General features: G+C 33.5%; 1 protein-coding gene across 1 annotated transcript in view; it reads right to left on the bottom strand.

Moving 5' to 3' along the window:
• Positions 1 to 620: 620 nt before the first annotated feature.
• Positions 621 to 2615, bottom strand: part of LOC112520974 (glucan endo-1,3-beta-glucosidase 14-like) — an 8900-nt gene continuing 6905 nt past the window's right edge. The window contains exons 2-4 of the mRNA XM_025129595.1: positions 1184 to 2214; positions 988 to 1100; positions 621 to 826 (exon numbers count right to left, since the gene is read on the bottom strand). Coding sequence (XP_024985363.1) covers positions 1044 to 1100; positions 1184 to 2214 — 1088 coding nt within the window. The 3' untranslated portion in view covers positions 621 to 826; positions 988 to 1043. The remainder of the gene's footprint in view (positions 827 to 987; positions 1101 to 1183; positions 2215 to 2615) is intronic.

Raw genomic sequence — 2615 nt, 5'->3', positions numbered from 1 at the left:
AGCATATATGCTTAAAGATCCATAATTTATAAAACATATATTTAAAAGTTTATATCTTGAAAATACTTATTTTAGACAATATATTTTTTAAGAACACTTTCAAAATATAGACCTTAAACATACATCTAAAAATATAATTACAAAAATAATGATATATAATATCATTTATACCATAAAAAAATCATATATAAATAATACATTTACAGAAACTAAATACCAAATTAAGGACCCATTAAAAGGAAAAATGATTGCAAATAAATGTTGGGCAAACTTGAAGCAAGAAGTGGTGTCTTCTTGCAATAATAATTCATTATTCATAATGAATATGAAAATGAAAAGCAACCACATCCATTCATTCATTCACAATAATATCTTTTCAAGGACAATTAACCAAACAACACAACACCATTATTATCTCAGGTCGACCATATATATATATATATATATATATATATATATCCTTGTCTTTTTCAAACGCAGTATCTAAAAGGTAATGTTATATGTAACTTATTTTATATCATAATCAAATAAAATTATACATTAAAATATAAAGAATAAATTTTAATATTAATATGTGGGAAAAGAAAATTGGTAAGTACATTTTTACAAAAATATAAAAAAAGATTATCACTAAATAAGGAAATAAATTCTCATTTCCTTATGAAAGTAATTTTTAATGTTAATAAATCTTTTGGATGAATTTCCTATATATTTTAAAGAAATGCTAAATACATATTGGTGAGTATTATGTTGTCCCAAACGTGATGACAAAAATGATAACTGTAACAGTTTAGGCAGTGTGGAGTTGTTCAATCGCATATTCTTCCTGCAAAATATAACGATAATAAACTCTCATCATTTTCATAAATATCTCAATTAATTGGGTTGTATTAATTGTACAAATGGAAATGGTTGCATTTGAAAAATATATATATATATATATATATATATTTCCTCATATTGAAAAGATTTTGAGTTAAAAATTACCTCCAATGAGTACCCTTTTGAGGTTCCTATGTAAAAATGGTAAAACCATCCATGTATCAAGCCAAGAGTAAGGATCCAAGGAGCAAGCCAGAAAGCCTCAAGATGCACAAAGCCTGCAAAACCACAATTTCAGTTACCACAAAAAAAAAGGGTCAAAACCCGGAAAACGGTAAGGGTAAAATAGTCATTTTCTTACGTTTTTCGCCGAAGACGAGTAATCTATACGAGGAAGATAACCTTGAACACCAAGGTTGTAGACCGGATTACCATCCGGATAATACAATCCGTAGTTCCTTTCAGACGTTGGACCGGTCTTCATATTCTCGTTAAAAAGGGCAAAAACATAAATATCTATCCGTTGTGACGGGTGCGCGGGCGTCCCTTGTCCCTCTTGCATCCGTCGCAACAAATTTCTATTATAAATCCCCGCGTTCTCAACCGTGGCCCCTGGCTCGTCTTCATCGCCTTTCGAAGGCCAACCTGTTTCAGATATCCTAACTTGAACATCCGTATGACCCAACGCCTTTATACCCGAATAAACAGCATCGATTTGGGCATACAACATATTATCATACTTCAAATTCGTATTCTGATCCACAGTCCCGGAGTTCGGCTCGAAAAGCAAGTACTCAATAGGGACGTTTTTCGGGTCACTTTTGTATGCAAAATACGGGTACGCGTTGATGAGAAAAGGCGAATTAGACTGCGCGTGGAAGCTAAGCATCGGTTGGATATACTGAACAAGATCATCACGAAACGCACCAGATGAAGGCGGGAAAGACGTTTTCAAGATTTGAAGAGAATGAGCGGTGGTAACGTAGACTTGCGAGCTTAATCCGAGGTTAACTAAAGCTTGATACATTGCTTTCATGGCGGGAAGTAGATATTGCGGTAATTGAGGATCTTGGCCTCCTAAAACCTCGTTTCCTACGGTGATACAAGTGATTCGAGTTCGCGAAAGATAAGGTTGTACCTTTTGTTGAATCCAGATTTGGGATTGTTGAGGATCTTGCATTTTCTGAAGGAATTCATTGCCTAAACCAATGATGAATTCGATGTTCGTGTTGGCAAATGCGGTTAATACGTTCGGGTCTGCATCGTATAGTTTTACGCGGCTGATGTTTAAGGATCCGAGGAGGGTCGATACCCGCGATGGAGATGGGAGATTGTTGGCGATTTGGCCGTAATTGATCCCAACTCCAAGACCGAAGGTACCAACAAATGATTCTGGAAAACATAAAGTTGAAGAAAGTTCGATTAGTTCTATGAATCCAGATTCAAAATCTTTCTGGAAAAGTTGCAGCTTTTCAAGAAATATTGGAAACTTTTGGGGAAATCTATGAAACAGTTCATGATTCAAATAAATCAACGAAAATGGAGGATTTTTAGACTCTGGGCATCAATAAATCAACGAAAAAATGTTGAATCTTGATGTGTATATCTGATTCTGCAACCCAAATTGAGACTTCATGAACTTGACTGAAATATATATATATATATATATATATATATATATATATATATATATATATTTTTTATAGAAGAGAATGCAGTAAATTGGACATTTCTAGCAGAAAGTTATGAAGAAATCTTGAAATTGAGCAGGTGGTGAAGAAAAGAGAAGTGAA

The sequence above is a fragment of the Cynara cardunculus genome (genome assembly GCF_001531365.2).
Source record: "Cynara cardunculus var. scolymus isolate 2C chromosome LG 11, CcrdV1, whole genome shotgun sequence".
Taxonomy (NCBI): domain Eukaryota; kingdom Viridiplantae; phylum Streptophyta; class Magnoliopsida; order Asterales; family Asteraceae; genus Cynara; species Cynara cardunculus.
This window is presented reverse-complemented; position numbering and strand designations above follow the sequence as displayed.